Consider the following 18,885-nt stretch of genomic DNA (forward strand, 5'->3'; position numbering starts at 1 on the left):
GGTATTTCATACCTGTGTCACACTGGCTGCTTGCTGTTTGCACCTAGTTTACTGTGAATGGTGAACAAGTTTTATTGCCTGTGGATTAGTAATACATAAGGAGAAAGGAAGGATGTGACAGCAAGTGAAAAAGCATGCTTGGAGTTCAGCATTTATTAATGACCTGTTTTGTTGGGTTTTTTAACTTGACCTGAGAGGGAGGGGAAGACGGAGTGAGAGAACACAAAGGTTACAACAACTTCATAAGAATTCCTTTAGTGCTGTTTATTCACCTGTACATGAACAAAATTTTGTGGTGGAGCTCTGTCAGGCCAGGAGAAAACATGGACATTTGGCCATGCAGGCCCCTTTTAGCCACATGCTGGTTTTTGGACATGTAAAAGACTTTTCCATACCAAACATGCTGCCCTGCCCCCCTCCCTCCCTCCCTCCCCTGCCCCTACAACCCTCCTCAGCTGGGAAAGCTGGACGAGAGACAAAGATGGGAGCCTCTACCTTCAGTCTTTTGCTACTGTATGACTGGGGGATTGTCAAACTATTCTCTACCTTTCTGAGGTGTCAGTGCTAGCTCACAGTTTTTACTACACAGTGAAAGGGATGTTGAAAAAAAGGCCAACTTACCCTCCCTCCCCAGTCCCCTCCCGAAAACCAGTTTTATCTATTAACTCCAGGGCAAGGGGTGGGGAAACAGCAGCTCTATCCCTGCCTGCAAAGGCCATGCAGGCTGCTTTTGGCAAGTTACCCACTTCCACTTTCTAGAAAAGCTGGTTTAGTTCTTCAGAGGTGGGTGTCAGTGAATGTGGTGTGCTCTTTGGTGACAGTGCTGAAGCCTTTGATGACATTGACAAGATCTTCTTCATCTACATACTGTAAGGAAGGGAAAAGAGAAGAATATCAGCCAAAGCTATACCAGACTAAAGGTGATTCCTTCATTTCTCTTTCCTCCTCCCCACTAAAACTGGTTCTAAAATAGGTAAATAAGTGCATTTCTTATGTCCTACTTTTCCTCCCAGGATAAGATAAGAATCTAAAGCATTCAAGCACTTGAATCCATGGCAATTAGATTTTCACAATAAGCAGTAAGTTTAAAAAAAACCACAATCAATCCCTTTAATTACTCTATATATCTGATGAATAGTCAATAATATAGTGTTTGTTACAGTGTACTGGGGAACTTGGAGCCATGAAAAGAAAAAATACATGTTTACATTTTTGTTTTGTGTAACAACCTCCTCACATATGATTTAGGTAAAATTTTGTTCTTCAAGCTTCCAAGGGAGTGCCTGACTTTCCACTTGCACTCCTGCATTAGGAGAAAGTTAAAAGCAGGAGAGAAATAAACATTTCCATAGCATAAAGAGGGCACTAGCAGTGTTAGTGCAGGTTTGTGTCCTGGGCCACTGCAGCCATTGACTAGATTGATTTGCAGGCTGGACAAACCAAACTTGAAACCACCATTCCTAAGATACTGTGTGTAATAAAGAGAAAGAACTGACTCAAAAACATTGCAGGAGGTTTTTTTGCAAGAGAGTAGCTGAGCAACACAGGAGCAGAGCCTTGTCTTGGGTTTGTTCAGGGCAATGTAAAACAATGCACTGATAAGACTCTAAAAATGAATAAAAGAAACACCATATTGTAACTAGCCCAGAAGCCCCATGCATTTTAGGCATGGACTTCCTCCAAAGTAAGTATTTCAAAAACCCAAAAAACCTCAAGTAAGTGTTTGAGATACTGGCTATAAAAACAAAGAGCATTAAGCAATTAAACACCTTACCTAAACTATCAAAAAACCCATCTACAATAAAACTCCTAAAAATAAAAAAACAACAAATACCAGTTGCCACCTCAACAGTGCACTGCCAACAGTACAAAACAGCTCAAAATGCCATAATCCCCATCCACAAAATAACCCATAAACCAAAAGCCAAAAAAATACTCAATAAAACCCACTCACCCTTCAACAACCCAATTTAACATACACAAATCTAAAAAACTAAAAATTAATTATAGACTATCATACCTTAAATAAAGTAACTCCACCACTAACCACTACCACACCAAACATACCAAACTAAAACTCCAATACAAACAAAAAATCCAAAACAACAAAGTAATGTGCCAGTAATAACATTGCCAAGACATTTTTTAACATCCAACACATAATCCAAAAAAATAAAAAACCTATACTAATTATATTTTAATTATACTTCCTCTATAATAAAAAAGCAATCAATAACCATAAAATCATAATCTCTCAAAACAAAAACCTTCATATATTTCTAATCCCTAAACTTCTAATCCCTAAACTTTTAAAACATTTTAATGCCTTTTTAATCCCTAAACTTATTCTCTTATCCAAAAATAACTCAAATTTTATCCCTAACACAATTTTTACAATAAAAAATATACAATACACCTAACTACCCCAAAAATAAAAACACAATCCCACCATCTACCATAAACTAATCCAAACTACACAAAAAAAAATTAAAACTCCAAACCATCTACATAAGATCATTATATAATAAATAAAACAACAAAAATATTTTAAAAATCATCCAAGTTCTCCAAAAAACCAATTTCACCATCAAAAAATAAACATTTAAAAACTTAAAAAAATCAAGCTCCTAAAAATAAAAAACAAAATAAACAACATCAAATTCCCACCAACATCAAACTCACATTTCCACCAACCAACAAAAACAACCCACAAACTTTCCTAAACACTATAAACATTTAAAAAATTCATATTTCTAAATACAACCAAATTATAAACCCTCTCCACCTAATCACCCAAAAAAACCTACTTTCCAATTAAACCCTAAACAACAACAAGCCTTTACCCAAATCAAACAAAAAATCACTCATACAATAACCCTTAACCCAATCAAATCAAAACCAAATATAAAAAACATGCTCTACTTTACAAATAAAACCCATAATCTATCTTGAAGCCTTTACTAAAAAATACCTAATAAAACTCAGAATCAATGAATAAAATTCCAAAACCAAAATTAGAAAAAATGTAAAACCAACTACACTCCAAAAAAAAAAAATTAACCTATAAAAAGATCCAAGCCACCTCAAAAATAATCAACATCAAAATACAACTCGTCCTAACATCCCAACTGCCAACACTAAAATAAATATTCAAAACAAAAATTCCCTCTACCCACCTTATCACTAATACCACATAAAACAAATAAATTACACTCATCACACAACACACCCATATTAAAAAAACTAAATCACTCTAAACTTTCAAAAATAATTACAATTTAACCTAAATATAAAACCTTTAATCTCATAAACAAAAAAAATGAAAAAGAAATAAAACTAAAAAAACTCTACCATCCAACCAATGACCAACAAAAAAATTATGCTCTTTTTACTAAAAGAGTGTAAATAAATTCCTATCACATTATAAAAATAATGGATTCTTGTTGATATGATAATACTTATCACATTATAAAAATAAAACTAATAATTCTAATCACATTATAAAAATAAAACAAAAATTAAAAACAAACAACCATATAAAACCCCACACAAGAACTTACAACCGCTACTAAAAAAACATAAATCAAACCAAGTTACTAAACTCAAAACCTTTCAACTAAGCCTAAACATTATCAAAAAATCCCAAAACATTACCTCTACACTAATTCATAAGTAATAACCAATACTCTGTAAAAATAACAAAAGAAACCCTAATTCAAATTAAAAAACCCCAATTCAAACTACTAAAAAATAAAAAAACATCACTACCAAAATAAAAAAACTATCCATAAAAATCCGCCATATAAATACCCATATCCCCAAAAATCAAACTAATAAAAAACACCAAAACAACAAATAAACTACAAAATAATCAAAAACTTAAATTAACAACACAAATAATTATTCTTAACTCAATAAACCCATAATACCTCAAATCCTAAAAAAATACCACCTGTAAATAAATACAAAACTAAAAAATAAATTTAATCATAAACAATATTTTTCAAATTATCTATAAAATATATACTACCATCAAACAAACCAAACAAATAAAACGTCTGCAATATAAACAATAATCCGAATATAAATGTAAAAAACCTAACAAATTAACTCCATCACACCACCCCAAACACCCCACAATAAACACTATATACTAACAATAATAAAAAACACCACAAAATAACTAAAGATCTACCCTATACCTCACATTGCAACCCATAACACCTTAAAATAAACCTTAAAAATAGGTAAATTAAAAATATAAAACCCCTAAAAAATTAAATTAAACAACAAAACTGATTTCAAAAACAGTCTTATCAACATCTAAACTAAAAACCATATAATTAAATGATTATACCATATCCCCTACCATATACCAACTACAAATAAAATTTTAAACATACATTAAACTATTAAAAACCACCAGAAAAAAAATTAAATAAAAATATTTTTAAATTCAAAAATATTAACAAACCCACCTAATTAACAACCAAAATTCCACCAACACAACAAACCCTACCCAATCTAAATCCCTATATACAATAAACAAAACTGAAATCTCAATAACACATATCAAAAATTTATTTTAAAAAGTTTAAATCAATTCTACCTCAAATATAAACAGACCCATTCATAAAAAAACAAATTACACATTTTAACTAATATAAAAAAATAAAACTATGCCATATATACCCAAAAAATCTAATTATTAAATAAAAACTATATATAAATATATATAAAACTATAAATATCACTAATTACTAAATATTACTATTGTTATCTATCTATATATAGCTATATATTCTGTATATCGTTAACAATATAAATATAAAAAAATAAAATATTCTGAAGTAAGTTTATAATACTAAATTATATTCCCATTCATCAATTTAACCCAAAAATAAATTTTACACCTTTTAAACTAATTCTAAAAACAAAAAAAAACCCCAAAAATACACCACACAATTTATTTTCAAAAACCGCACTCACTTCGCCACATTCCAGCTCCTAAATTATATTATCTACAGTGCAAACAACAAAATGAAACTCTCCTTTACTTTTAACTACATTTTAACTAACTAAACAAAACAATTTCCTAAACTATAATTTTTTCCTTTTCTGAAAACTATTTAAACCTACTCTAAACATCCAAAAAAACACCAACTCACCCACATTTTCAAAACCAAAAAAACGAATAAAAAACTAAATGAACCAAATTACAAACCACAAAAAACTTTCAAAATTTATCATCTCTTTTAAAGCCACAAAAAAATTTTATTATTATTCTTCATTATTTATACTAATAAATACTTTACCTATTAAATAAACAATTTTTCCACTTTTCTCCAAAATATCTTTTCCCAAACTAATTAAAAAAACCAAAAACTTAAATCTACTTTCTAAAATATCCTCTTTAAAATTTTCCTGTCAAATTTATCCTAAACCAAAATAAATACATTTTTTGTATTTGTTTTGTACACATATCTAATGTGAGGTTGAGAGACAGAAAAGCTGCTGACTTGCTAAAGCAGCTGAGCTCATGCTGTGAGGGTTGTCTGCCACCAAAAGGAAAATGAAAATTTTTGTTGTCTGGCTTCTGCCACTCCTGAAACTCACTGCAGTATTTTAAACTCATTCTAATGCGCACATGGGGGGGTTGCATCCTCAACCAAGTCCTGGTGTCAGCCCAGGGTAAGTGGCTGGAGCAAGAGCTCCCTCTGAGCAGCAGGAGCTGTTCTTTTGGCTAATGAGAGCACAGAAAGGGGCACCCTGGTGAGCTGTTAATCCCCAGGGAATTAAATCACAAGGATTCGATAGCTCTGAGAAAATGGGAAGGCTGACTCATGACACCCCTGGATTGGCAAGTCCATGAGCTGCAGAGTGCAGGCTGGAGGTTAAGCTGTACCTAGAAGGGTTTTGCCTACAGTTATCACTACCCTGTTGGCCTCCTTGGTCCTGCTCTTGGGGTCTAAGTGGGTTTGACAGTGATGGAACCAACACCCCTGCTCTGTGGTAAGCCCATATGTTCCAGCCCTTCCAGGTGTTTGGTGAACTGAAGGTGAAAGTCTGAGGAAGCTGCTTGGATTTATGTATCAGACTATCCTCCAGTTCATTTGCATTTTGGACAAGCCCCACTCACTAACTTGCACTCACTAACCATCTAATTCTGTTACTACCTCATAGGTCCTTCACCCCCATTATGGGTTCTTTTTAGGAACCTTAATTTTCATATTTTTTAGGAAGGAAATTCATGTCTCACTGATCACTGCAGCCCTTCTCATGCATTTGGTCAGGGAAGGTTGGAAGTTAAAAAGCCTGTTTCCTGGTGACAAGGAGGAAGGGAGGTCATCACTGTCCTTGGCTTGGAATTCATGTCCTGTATCTGTGTGTTCAGATCCCTGTTGACGACACTGTCTAGTTCTGTCCTGTATTAAAAGAGAAATACTTTGCCTGCCCCCCTAACCTTATTCTAGTCCCATGTGGGCAGAATTTGAATTAATTTGTCACACATGCCAGGAGATCTGAGCACTCACATAATCTCTGCATTGCGACTGAGCAGAGGACAGAGAGCAGATCTCATCAGCACCTGAGTCCCAGTTAACAGAACAGGAGTCACTGGAACACAACCTCCTGCCTCTGGCTCTAAATGTGCAAAGGATGCCAAGACATCCCACCTCAGACATGTACATTTGCTGAATTGCATGGAAAGAAAAAAAACACCAAATTGAAGGGAATTCTTCAAGGTACATTTCCTTGGTAACCATGGAGTTAATAGTTCAATGGAAACCATGAAGAGATGCACATGGATCGCTTGCATCCTGTAAGAGCAGTGTGTGATCACCTGCAACTCTAGAAGAGAACAGTAGACTTGAAGAATTTTGAGGACCTAAGCTATGGCCAAGTCCTTCTAGGCCTTTTGGCTGCATCTCCAGGCAGTCATGACATTTAGACGTGTCATGATTCCAACAGAACAGACAAATCTCTAGCAGGTGACACGCAGCAGCACCCCAGGGGGGCAGGAGCCCTTACCAAGCCCCGGCCAGTAGTGCGGTGGTTGTGAAGGATGGCATCCCAAGGTGAGTCATCAAAGGTCTTCTTGTCGTAGAGGTTGAGCAGCTGGCTGACACTGCGGTGGAGAGAGGCGGGGGAGTACGTGCGGCTCAGCTGGCCCTGGCTCGGCCTCCTGCCCCCGGCTCCCAGACGGAAACTGCGGTTGCTCGTGGGAGAACCTGCCCCCGGGATTTTCGTATCTGCCAGTCCCTGTCAGGTAGACACAAAGTAATAAATAAAAAAAATATAGGGCATGGTTTTAAATAATTTAGCTGAGCAAAATGAAAGCAGGAGTGGAAGAGAACAGAGAAAACCATGCCTCAAAATCATGCAGTTATATAAACAGAAGAAAAAAAGCCCAGACCTTTCACTACTGTAGAACAATCATATCATTAAAAACAAACAAACAAAAAACCAACAAAACAAAAAACCCACCAACGCTAAACCAGAATTTTCTCCAATTTTTCTCTTTTCTTCTTCCTAATTTTTTTTAAAGTACCAACAAGCAAAAGTCCAAAGATTTTTGTGATAGTCTAGACTTGCACAGCAAGAGGATGTTTGCAGATCTTTTCATCACCAGGGGAAAAATCATCACCCACCAGGAGAAACATGCAGTGTCAGATGCCTTTGTGCATGCTTGGGTCATCTGACACACCGCACGTCTGGCCACTCTGCAAGCTGAGGACTCTACCTCAAAGTGCGTCGTGTATCTTTTGAGAGTGACGCTGCTTGACGAATCGGATGTGTCAGCAATAGTTTCAAACTGAGATCAAAGAGAGGGAGGGAAAGCATTAGGGCAGGGCAAGCTGCAGTGTAGGGGTACCTGACAGAGGGTGTGAATTAGCTGCAGCTCTGTGAGGGAGAGCAGTGCAGCAGGATGTGGGGGAGCAGGGGAACTGGCAAAGACCAGGCACCATTTAATTTTTAAGTGGTCAAGTACTGTGTGTGTAGCCAGCATTGCTTGCCATGACCTCACTAACAATTGTAAAATAAGCAATTTTGCCACTCCATAATAGCTCTACCCTAACTTCTCAGATCAGTCCTTCAACTGCTGCACTAAAAATCTTTCTTTCTATTAAGTCCATGAGCTGCTGGATAAAGAAAAATAAAGCAAAAAAAAAAAAGAAAATAAAAGAAAGAGCAGGAACATGGAAAGGAATTGTGCAGGCATGCCAACAGCAAAGACATTTTAAAGTCAAGAGGAATAACACAAGATGACAGACTGTAGAGGAAAAGGAATCAAAACCATGAGACCAAAAAAAAAAAGTTTCTTATGCTCTTAGCCTTTGCCAGGAGAAGGGGCACACTGGAAATCCCATTGTTTCCAAGAGCTTCTTGGTTGAGGCACAGATGCAGTGTCTTGGCACCAAGACAAGAAGGAACAGAATGCGTGAAGGATGCAGGAGTCACTATGCTGCTAGATGGTGCTCACAGGAAAAAGAAGCTGAGAAGTGACAAGAAGAATCATTTCATGGCCTGTGCCTGGAAGAAGCATGAAAATGGAAGGCATGGCTGCTCCCATTCTCAATCCCATAACAACTGCCATATTCCTTTTGTTGTGTTTTTTCAAGGGGTAGGATAGCGCTACTACTCTGCTACATGATGGAACATGTTTTTTATGTGTTCTTTTTCAGAGTTATAACTTCTCAGGATAAAAAGAGCCTTCCTCTTTATCACTTCCCAGCAGCCCTCCTCCCACCACTCTGATGGCCCCACAGTGGGTCCATGGGCAAAAACACACATGCATTTTGTGAAGTTTTCAAGCTTTTTCCCTGATTACTCTCACTCTACTCCAAACCTTCCTGGCATGCAGCTTGTCCTAGAGCAGTCCAGCTGGGTGGTAGATGGATACTGGCAAGAAATAAAGCCTCTCCCTAAGTCTTGTTCTTTGCAGGCATATCTCCTGGATACCTGACAAAGACTGTCAGATTGATCCTGGTTAGCCATCCACAGCAGGCAGCTGGGAACTCATGAAAAGTTCCTCTGAAAAAGCACATTTTATCATCTACCTTCTCACAGCATGCCAAAGACTCCTCAGCTCTACTGCAGATGTCAGCTAATGTGAGGTGACAGCAATGGCATTGCATTTCCCGTGACTCCAGATCCAAAGTTTGTCTTGGGCATCAGAAGCATTTCAGGACCTGCATACCAGGTGTCCCAGAGCTCTGTTCGGACTAAGCTCTTGTAACCCTGCTTGGTGTGCCCACATGGAACCATATGGGACCAGACAGCCCTTTCCCTACACTGAACAGCCTCCACTTGGTAACCAAGTGTGCAACAAACTGTTGGAAGGAGGAAGAAAAAGTCTCTGTGTGTGTGTGTGTGTGTGTGTGTGTGTGTGTGTTTGATAGGGCTGGTATCATGGATATACACTGGTTGCATTTTTCCAAACATACCGGATGGGTTTCACCTGATGAATACACACTCATTGGTGATGTTCTTTTCTGGAGTGGAACTAAAGGAGGCCTGTCTCGTGCATAGGGTTGCTTGTGGACCTTCCTCTGAAGAATTAAGGAGAGAAGAATAGCCAAGAGGATCAAACCTAGAACTACCATCAGCACTGCAAACCACAACTCGTTGTAGAATTTTGCGCGTTTGGACTCTGCTTTGTCCTTCTCTCCAGGTGTTGTCAAGATCAGACCTGTAAAAAGAGGGATTAGGGGAGAAAGGGACAGTTATTTCAAGAAGCATTTAACAATATGCCATCCCTTTCCTCGCTAATAAATTAGGCAGAAATTTAAGTAATTTTGTCGTCATGTGCTTATTTGCACTTATGTTCAAGGTGGCATAATGGTTCAATATGCTAGCGGGCTGCAATAAAAAACTTACTGCCCTCAAGAGACCCTGCTTAAAGCTCTGGCATTGCTGCTTAGGCTGGAAATCACCACTGCATCAGCAGCTCTTCTGAAAGGAGGTGGTGGTGGTGGAATGTGAGGAAAAAAGGGTTCTCCAAGTAACCTTGAAGAGTGGAAATTACTACAGTAATTTCAGAGCAGTACAGATAGAGGACATTCTCTCCAGAACAACTGTGCAGTTGCAGGCCTGTGCAGTTAACAAAAGAGAGGGAGGAAGGTTTTAACACATTAATACAAATGCAAGCAACATGAAAAATTTTACTAGTCCTTTCCCCCACCTGCCAGAAAACAAACCAGTCACATGGTTGGCTTTGCTTATACACAACAAAAGCGTAAGAAATCTCAGTGACAGTATTTCCTGGTTAACTGGAATCCTACATATATAACCAAACTCTTGGCCAAGGAATTTTCAACACCTTTGCTTGCAAGCCTCCTCTGCAAGTTGCCCACAGTGCCATTCAAGTTTTCAATAGACTCTGGGTAAAAGCAGCAATCAAAAGAACAAAGGGACAGAGTGTGGAAGGTGGCAGATGCAGAGCAACTGGGAAGATTTTATAATGCCTTTAAGGCAGCCTTGCCTGAAATTCTGCAAGATAATGGAGTGAAAGCATGAAAAAGGGATATAAAGGAAATGCAGAGTAGAGACTAATTGCAAATATAAGGCAGATTTATTTTAAAAGGCTGAACAAGATGCCACATAAAAAAGAACTTAATTAAACCAGTTAATTGATTCAGTTAGAAATAGCTCAAACAAGAAACTTAGCAGAAAAAAGCATAGTATTTTGGAGCAATATACTTAGGTAAAAATAAAAGAAAGAATATTACATATTTTAGGAGAAGATCTGAAGATAATAATGAGAATTGTCTACCCCTGGAAGTGTTCAAGGCCAGGCAGAATGGGGCTTTGAGAAACCTGGTCTAGTGGAAGATGTCCTGCATGGCAGGGGGCTGGAAGCTCCAACCCAACCATTTTATGATTCTATGATAGTTGGACTCAATGATCTTAAAGGTCCTTTGCAACCTAAAGGACTCAATAATTCTGTGATGTAAAGAACAGAAATCCATATATGGCAAAAAAAGCACATTACCTACATACCTCATAAACAAGGCACTAAGGAAGCTCCTGCAGTGAGATGCCATCCTGCCTGGCATGCACTAATACCAAATTTCAAGCACAAACACATCAAATGAACAGGTGCTAGGTAATTTCTTCATGTATTTACCAACTCCCTCTCCAGCGCTGTACTTGATGACTGGTGTCATGGCACTCCCTTCATCAGTGATGCAGGTCACTTGAAACAAAAAGGCTGAGCAAAAAGAATTAGAAAATACTGTCAGCAGCAGAAATAAAAATTATTTAGGTGCTGCTTTTCACCATTATTTACCAGCAAACAGGCAGGTCTAAAAAAAACAAGGCAGGAATAGCATGTAACCCATCATAATCCACCTGAACCCCATATCAGAGCTTCACAATTCTTTACACATTGGTATTGAAATTCTAAACTATGAATCATGGCAGATCATAAGCAATCATCACTACAATGTTGCTACAAATTATGTTCCTCTTTCACTACTAAATTCTTCCTTTTCCAATATTTCTGGCAACTTTCAGTTTTTTCACCACTTCACCCTAAATCCCTCATACTTCATTCATGGCTAAAACAAACATATTAAGAACATTTGAATTAAAACAAATAAAGCATTAGCACCATTGCAGTAATCAGTAAGACAAAAAATAAATTACAGAATTCTTTGACATATGACATTCCAACATCATCAAAACAGAACAACCACTCCTCCCTCGAGAGGGGACATCTGCTGATAACAGACTATTGAATGTCACTGCATGACTGATAAGACCTGTAACATCCCATTGTGAGATGCTCCACCCAGAGGGAGGAGCCAAGCATTCCTACCCAGATATAATCCGGAGGTTCTGGAACACCAGCAAGGCTTCTCCACTGGATTCCCCAGAGGAACAGCAGCTGCCTCTTCTTCCACTGGACCTTCAGAGGAAGACTACACCTTTTTCTGCAGGATCCCTGCTCCAACAGAACCCCACCTGACACTCCAGGAGGGCTGCAACCACATTTCCAACTGGACTGCTACCAACACCCTGACCCACAGGGTATCAGGTTTGAGTTCTTACTCTACCAGTGTTGTTCAAGTGCACTGCATTGTTTATTTTATCCTTTTATTATTTCTTCTCTATTAAAGAACTGTTATTCTTGCTCCCATATTTTTGCCTGACTGCCTCTTAATTTAAAATTTATAGCAATTTGGAGGGGTGGGGAGGGTTTACATTCTCCATTTCAGGGGAGGCTCCTGCCTTCCTTAGTAGACTCCTGTCTTCCAAACCGAGACAAAGAGAAAGCTTAGCTCTATGGAATTCTTTATAAAGATTTTTTTTTAGATATTTTTTGGTGCGGCTGTACGCTCCTTTGGTCTTAGCTTGGGATTGCAATGGAGAAATTTTTTTTAAAGTTCAGCATACAATACTATTAATTTCACTCAACAGACTCTCCCGGAGAGGAAGCTGTGGGAAACTGACTTTTGTCAGATGTCCTTGGCAAGTAGAGCTCGGTGTCGAAGCCGCTGTAGATGCGCTGCCCGCTCTCCGTCAGCGCGTACTCCTTCAGGCGCCCGTTCAGCACGAAGGTGCGGCTCCAGTCAATGTGGATGACAGATAAATTGCTGACCACGGAGAACGGAGCCATGTACCGAGGTGCTGCAGGACAAGGAAAAAGAGATCAATTCTGTGAATTTCTAGCCAATAGGCTAGAAGTGATTTGGTGAGTTATACAGCCAAGAGAAAGAGATTCTCCAGAACACAAGCTCTCTGCCTCATGCACTCCCCTTCTCTCTCATATCCATGTGTATGATTAGGGAAGATACAGGGTGAACAGAAAAAGCTGATGTAGCATGCCAGCCTCTGCACTGAGAAAGCAGAGATATATCCTGAAATCAAATATTGGACTCCCTCCCTTTGCCTTTGTGTATGTGGTACTGACACTAAAACTATAAATTAAGTTCCAGCTTAAGGCAGAGGACAGGGAGACACAGGAGGTTGTGAAAGCCTGACTGCAGCAGGCTGGGCTGTGGGAGCTGCTATGAAGAGGGTTCTTTTGCAAGCCCCAAGAAATTGCTGAGATCATCTTAAACACGTGCGCATACATGAAAACATGGGGTTTCAGAAAAATGAGAACAGATGGCAGGCAAACAGAAAAGAAACCCAGAACTCACTTCAGGGAGGAAGAGTTCATCAGTTGGGCTCAACAGCTTGCTGAAAAAAACTTCATTTAAGTTTGAGGTGGTCCTTTCTTGTGGTGCTGCCATTAAGCCATCTGCCCCGTATTTGGTATTTGCTCTTTTGCTCACAAGAAAGCTGCTTGCCCAGATGCACTTTGCTGCTAATTGCCCACTGTCACTAAAGCAAGCCTTCAAGGCAAGAGGAAGCAGTCAGAGAGACTCAAGGAAGGAGGGAGTCAGAGGGACTCTGCAAACCTGGTGTGAAGAGGTCAGCAAGGCAAGAAAAGCAAGACTGAAAGAAGAGGACTTTGGATCTAGTGGGTGGGGGATTAAAAATTGCTTTCGAATCCTTTTGTTCTATGTGTCTCACCAGTTCCTTATGAATTTTCTCCATTTAAAAGTTCATAATCATTTTCCAGCCTCTTAACTTGCAATTTAATAAAATACAGCTTTGGACATAAGGGATCTTTCTTTTGTTTGTTTGTTTTTTGGTTGGCTGGTTGTCTTTTTGTGGTTTTTTTCCTTTGTTTTTGGTGTGGGTTTTTTTTCCCAGTGGTAACATTAAAAAAATCTGGGCCTGTTCCACCTGAAACTTTCAGCTAAGGATGTATCAGATTACGGATTTTGAGTAATTACTTGGCAGAACTATCAAATGATGCAAAAGGGATTTTTAGAAAGGTGATTCTGAAATCCTGACATGAGATAAAAAGTGAACATTGTCTTTGCCCTGACCTGACAGACTGAGATGAAATGCCCATCTCATCTGTTATGGAATGACTCTGGCTACAGCATTATAGATCTTTTTAATAAAAGCTGATGTTAGACTACTACAAATTCAGTTTTGATGGCAAAATCTATTCTGCCTGTAGGCATAGGTCCTGCATGTTTAATTTCCATGCATACCACCACATGGCCTTAAAGCACTGCCTGCAGTGGTTGGACAGCAAAAATTCTTACTTCAGTGTTCACAAGCATACAGTTATTCAGATGGTATCCAAGGAAAACTTTTATGAATCCTAGCAGACGTGTGGCATGAATTAGGACAATAAGATTGTTCCTGAAAACAATCACCAGATCTCTTTCAAGATCTCCACTTTTCCAAGGGATTATTTATGGCGTTATTTTTATTACTACACACCAGCCTTCTGGTAATACTTAAAATATTTTATGTTCTGCAGCTTTGCTGCCCATTTTCAGTAAAATAAAAGGTTTCCAGGCTCCCACGATAGATGATGTGACATCAGATGATGAGCAAAGAAATATTTTTGAAGGAATGAGCAGTTAAGCCCCAGAGTAGAATTTCAATGAATGTTCAGCAGAGACACAGTGACCAGGGACAGGGAAGAAGAGGTTTCTGGGGATGTCCTCTCTCCTAGAGGTGAGGAAGTAATTTGGCTCTCAGAGACAGGCATGACTGGTCAGTGAACCATTTCTCATACTCACGCTCCTTTTCCGTAGTGAATCCGATCCATTCGGAGGCGCTACTGCCAACGGAGTTGTAGGACACAACTCGCAGGTTGTAGGTTGTGTAAGGCTCCAGGTTGGACACGTTGGCACTCTGTCCTTTCCCTGTGTACTTCACCTCAGTTGGGCCAGGACTGCAAGCCTTCACTGCTGGCTGTAGGTTCAGAGGACACGCCATGTACACGTGGAGCTCATAGCTGAGAACAAAGTTGAGATTGTGATGAAGGAAGGGCCCTAAAACATAAAAGCCAATCCCACATTTTGTCCTAACTGCTGTCTGTCCGGCTACTGGAGAAGAAAACAGGCCTGTTCCCAGTTTTTCTCTTGGAGATTTTGGTCCTAACTGTCAGATAACTGGGCAGTTGTGGTAGTAAGTCACACTCACTGTTGATGCCTGTTACCTTGCTGCCCTCTTCTGCAAGTCAGGACTTTTGCCTAAGAAACTCCAGTTGCAGCTCTCTCATCACTGCCAGCTGAACTCACAACTATTTCATTACACAACCACAGCTGCCAGACAATCATCTCCACTCACAATAGCTCATCCTCTCCACCTTTATCCTCCCCAGTATCCTGCTCAGGAGAAAAGCAATCACTGCATGTAAAAACTTCCCAGAAAATGTTCAGGCTACAGGGAATGTCACCACCACTATGACAAGGAAGGTGTGTGACTGCCACAACTGTTCAGTGCCCTCAGCCATGGAATTCCAGCTCACACTGCTCTGGCACTAGCTCCAGCCAAGGTGGTGTGCAGCTCAGCTGGGGGGCAGCTCCTACCTGGTGACGATGCCGTTGGGTGACTGCGGGGCGCTCCACTGGAAAGAGGCGTTCCTGGAGGTCACGGTGCGGATCTGCGGCGGAGGCTGCTCCGAGGGCGGAGCTGGCTGCGTGGTGAACTCAGCCATGGGCCCTTTGCTGCAGCAATTGAAACAGGTGCAGGCCTCCACGCCAATGGAGTACGTGGTGAAAGGCTTTAGCCCGTGTATTGTCTGCTGGGTGGCAGTCCCTTCTGACAACTGTGAAAATGAAGAGGGAACTTGTCACAGCTTCAAGCAACACAAGTACTAAATAAGAGTTATGGAGGTGAATTAACCCCTGAAGAAGAGGGGCAGAAGATTCTACATGTTCTTTAAGTGTGACACTAATGCAGCTGTTGTGTAATGGGAACTCTGTGTTTTTCTCCCATTATGAAGTTAAAGGACGCTCTGCAAAGGAAAAGACCATGCCATCAGGGGCCTCAGGACATCTTTAGTTGAGCTGTGACCACTGTATGTCAACTGCAAATGTCATTCTCAGCAACAGAGAAGCTGAAAGCCATTAAAGAAAGACTCTGGGATAAGTGGTACTGAAGCAGAAAATAAATTCATGTGGAAAATAGTTCCATGATAAATGTGCTGGCAAATAATCATGCATATCTCACAAGCTTCCTCAATGTGGATGCAAGAAACAGAGCTGAGCAGCATGACACCAATGTGTCTGGTGGGTCAGGTGACTCCCAGACAGGAGAATGTGCTCTCTGGTAGGAGCTTCTGAGTCAAGAGCCAACACGATGCTCTTCTGCATTCAAACAGACATTGTGCTGGGTGAGCCTGTTAGGAAACTTTCCTAAGCTCAGCAAGGGAAACCTGGCAGTTCTGGCAAAGGAATCAGTGCCCTGCTCTGAAACTGCCCACAGGAACTGCCACTTCACCTTTCTGCTGTAGTCATTTGTTGGTAAAGCTTTTTTGAAGCCAAAGAAATAAAAATATGTAGAAAACACCAACAAGGGGCAACATCTGCTCTCATTTGGCAGTATGTGGTTCAGCAGAGTTCAGCAAAAAATAAGAAGAAGAGAGTCAAGCAAGCAAAGGGAAGGACTTGGTACTCCTTGATGCCAGGGGCAGAGGCAGAGGCAGAGCCAAGCCAGCAGCATGGCAGGTGTGAGGGAATGGAAAAGGAAGGCCATGCAGGCACCAGTGGGACGAGCTGGCTGAATCAGACACAGCCGCAGCCAAGTGCACTGGAAGGAATAAATGGGTAATGTGAAATCAGTAGACAGCTTAAGCTCACGGACAGGACAGTGCAGTGCAGAGCAGCTAACCATGGGAGCCAGGAGAGGAAGGCAGTCTGTGACCAACAGCAGCAGCTTGTAATGACAAAATTGTTAAAGCTAGAAAATACAAGTACAGAAAAAGTGCTGACAATACTCACCACCACATCAGTCCCTCTGGTACCATTAGAAAACAGCCTGTAGATACTGACCACCCCGTTAGGCTTCAGAGGGGGGCTGATGCTCACCACAGCCACAGTGGACGCCACGGTGCTGAAGAGGGGAGCTCCCAGGCCCTCGGGCGGGGCAGGGCCTGTCCGGCAGCGGGACCAGCTGCTGGGCGTCCGGCCCACCGAGTTCACTGACCACACCTTCCAACACAACAAAGAAACTGTCAGCAAAGAGCCCAGGCCTACAGAACACCTGCTGTTAGCCAGAGGGGCTACTGCAGCTCCACTGACACTGGGTGAAACACGGCACAATGGCACTCCTGGAAAATGCCCCTTGATGGCCAGTCAGCACCTGTGCTGACCCAGTAATTTCTTAACAGAAGGGTGGAATATTTCCCACTGCCACACTTAGGGAAAAGAAGAAAAAGTCATGTCTCAGGCAGTGTGTGCTCTCGTGTCTTCTTCATACCTGATCCCCACACTCTGAATTCCTACCCCGGTCTGTGTCACACCATGCCAAGAGGACTCCTGGAGGAGCTGCAATCAACAAGAACAGTGTTTTCAAAGACATCTGAACAAAGATACTCATATCTGGTCCTGACATTTCTCCCTTCTGCGCATTTTCTTCATGTATGCAGGTAGCCCCGATGAATTCAGCCTGGCCTTGGGTGACACTTAAAAGTTGCATTCACCTTGACTGAATCACACAAGCCAAACTCAAGTTACTCATTAGAACCAGTGAGCTTTACAGGAACATCCCTCTCCTAAAAATATTAATGTATCAGTTATTTGGCAATATTTTCAGTAACTTGTAATATAAATAAATCCCACTGAAGTGTGTCATTAATTCGGCATCTCTCATTTATTTTCACAACAACATTTGCTTTATTGCATAAGCACAAAGGCAATGACTTCAGTTCCAAAATTTCAAAAATTAGCAGCTTGAATTAGGCCTGATTAAAACCCACATGTCTCTATGAACTATGCCTACTGATTTTGTCAGCTACCCAAAACCAGAGTGATCTGCAGACTACATAAAACTCAGCACTTATTAAACACACTCTCCAACAAATCTGCATGAAAATTAAATTTTGCTTTCATCAAGGACTGAATAAACATATGGAAGGATGTATAATCTTATTTATCAAAAAGCATTTGTATAATTAAACACGAATATCATAAAAGGTTGCCTTAGGTCATCATTTGCATGAGTAAGTAATTTGTAGAATGTCAGAAACAATAGACAGAATAGATGGATGCATGAGCATATAGGGTTAAATTAGACTCAATATTAGCCAACCACATAGTGATCAATCAGAATGATAGATCTAAATGGCAATACAAGAGGACTGTCTGAGCGATTTTTAGTGTAAGTATTCCTTAGTAAGCTTTCATGTTGAGCAGCTCTAACTACAGTAAAACACATTCTTATGTGATCTACTTTGGGCACTGGTCCTGGGGACGGGAATGGTGGGACTATGTCTTGAAACAAAACAGGAGGTTTAGAAGTAAGAGGTGTTCAAAATTGACCCTGAATCCTTCCAGATTGCAATAATAACTTCCAAGAACACAGGACACTTTACAAGGAGCCTGAGGAAGGAAAAGGGATAAAAACAACTAAAGTGTCTTCGAAGGTTGTGGTCTGCCAATCACAAACCCAAAGATCCTGCCTGATTCCACCAGTAATGTACAGAACCATCCTACGCAGAGATGATGCCCCGCAATAAATGCTCAGCCAAAGCACTTTCATTTCAGTGGAATCAGTAATACATCTCTGTTGTGAACTGTTCATAAAGTCAAACTGTTCTCTTTACTGCAGTAGGTCAAACCCTGTATCTCAGTTCAGTTCCAGCTGCTACAAAGATTTACCCGCAGTCATTCATTTCAAGGGTCATATTTCTTTGTGGAAAGAATAAAACTCACATGGAAAGAGCAGCTCTGAGTGTGGCACTGGCACTGGCTCAGTGCTTACCTGGGCTCAATGCTCCAGTTACATCCAGGCTGTGGCCTCAATGAGCACGGAGTGTAACAGCACTGGGCCTGACCTGCTGAGCAAGCTGCCACAGCTAGA

The 18,885-nt window shown here is 40.3% G+C and overlaps 1 protein-coding gene across 1 annotated transcript in view; it reads right to left on the bottom strand.

Annotated features, from left to right (window-relative positions):
- Positions 1-443: 443 nt before the first annotated feature.
- USH2A (usherin) overlaps positions 444-18,885 on the bottom strand; it is a 374,541-nt gene continuing 356,099 nt past the window's right edge. The window contains 8 exon segments of the mRNA XM_063152181.1: positions 444-867; positions 7,030-7,260; positions 9,447-9,691; positions 11,129-11,212; positions 12,457-12,633; positions 14,598-14,815; positions 15,393-15,631; positions 16,806-17,015. Coding sequence (XP_063008251.1) covers positions 778-867; positions 7,030-7,260; positions 9,447-9,691; positions 11,129-11,212; positions 12,457-12,633; positions 14,598-14,815; positions 15,393-15,631; positions 16,806-17,015 — 1,494 coding nt within the window. The 3' untranslated portion in view covers positions 444-777.

The sequence above is a fragment of the Melospiza melodia genome, chromosome 3 (genome assembly GCF_035770615.1).
Source record: "Melospiza melodia melodia isolate bMelMel2 chromosome 3, bMelMel2.pri, whole genome shotgun sequence".
Classification (NCBI taxonomy): Eukaryota; Metazoa; Chordata; class Aves; order Passeriformes; family Passerellidae; genus Melospiza; species Melospiza melodia.